General features: G+C 68.4%; 1 protein-coding gene across 1 annotated transcript; it reads left to right on the top strand.

The window, feature by feature from the left end:
* Window positions 1-5: 5 nt before the first annotated feature.
* LOC121024256 (zinc finger protein 853-like) lies at window positions 6-1,199 on the top strand (the record flags this gene model as incomplete). The annotated part of the gene is made up of 1 exon (XM_040466518.1): window positions 6-1,199. A coding segment is annotated over one exon (1,194 nt), but the record flags the coding sequence as incomplete, so codon positions are not given.
* Between the last annotated feature and the right edge of the window lie 3 nt (window positions 1,200-1,202).

The following is a 1,202-nucleotide window of genomic DNA, read 5'->3' on the forward strand; positions in this document are numbered from 1 at the left end:
TGTTACAACAGCAGCACCTGCAGCAGCAACAGTTACAGCAGCAGCAGAAGGCGGAACAGTTACAGCAGCAGCACCTGCAGCAGCAACAGTTACAGCAGCAGGAACAGTTACAGCAGCAGCAGCAGCAGCAGCAGGAACTGTTACAACAGCAGCACCTGCAGCAGCAACAGTTACAGCAGCAGCAGCAGCAGGAACTGTTACAGCAGCAGCTGTTGCAGCAGCAACAGTTACAGCAGCAGCAGCAGCAGCAGCCGCAACAGCTGCAGCAACAGGAACAGCTACAACAGCAGCAGCAGCCCCCTCTGCTGGAGCCAGACGAGGAGGAAGAGGTAGAGCTGGAGCTCATGCCAGTTGACCTGGGGTCGGATCAGGAACTGGAGAGGCAGCGGCAGGAGCTGGAGAGACAACAGGAACAGCGGCAGCTGCAGCTCAAACTGCAGGAGCAGCTGCAGCAGCTGGAGCAGCAGCTGGAGCAGCAGCAGCAGCAGCTGGAGCAGCAGCAGGAGGTGCGGCTGGAGCTGACCCCGGTGGAGCTGGGAGCCCAGCAGCAGGAGGTGCGGCTGGAGCTGACCCCCGTGCAGCCGGAGCTGCAGCTGGAGCTGGTGCCCGCCGCAGGGGGCGGCGGGGCTTCGGCCCCGGGGGCTCCAGCCGCCGTCGTGGTGGCCCCCCCGGGCTACGTGGTGCTGCAGGAGCTCATGGTGCTGCCGGCCGTGGCCGCTCCGGCGGTGGTGGCCATCCCGGGCCCCGCGGGCAGCGCCGCCCTGACCCCGGCCAGGCAGCGGCGGCGGCGGCGCGCCCGGGACCGGCCGACCATCTGCGGGGAGTGCGGCAAGGGCTTCAGCCGCAGCACGGACCTGGTGCGGCACCAGGCCACGCACACGGGCGAGCGGCCGCACCGCTGCGGCGAGTGCGGGAAGGGCTTCTCGCAGCACTCCAACCTGGTGACGCACCAGCGCATCCACACGGGCGAGAAGCCCTACGCCTGCTCCTACTGCGCCAAGCGCTTCAGCGAGAGCTCGGCGCTCGTGCAGCACCAGCGCACGCACACGGGCGAGCGGCCCTACGCCTGCGGCGACTGCGGCAAGCGCTTCAGCGTCTCGTCCAACCTGCTGCGCCACCGGCGCACGCACTCGGGCGAGCGGCCCTACGTCTGCGAGGACTGCGGCGAGCGCTTCCGGCACAAGGTGCAGATCCGCCGCCAC

The sequence above is a fragment of the Herpailurus yagouaroundi genome, unplaced genomic scaffold (assembly GCF_014898765.1).
Source record: "Herpailurus yagouaroundi ecotype Mexico unplaced genomic scaffold, PumYag 61824, whole genome shotgun sequence".
NCBI lineage: Eukaryota > Metazoa > Chordata > Mammalia > Carnivora > Felidae > Herpailurus > Herpailurus yagouaroundi.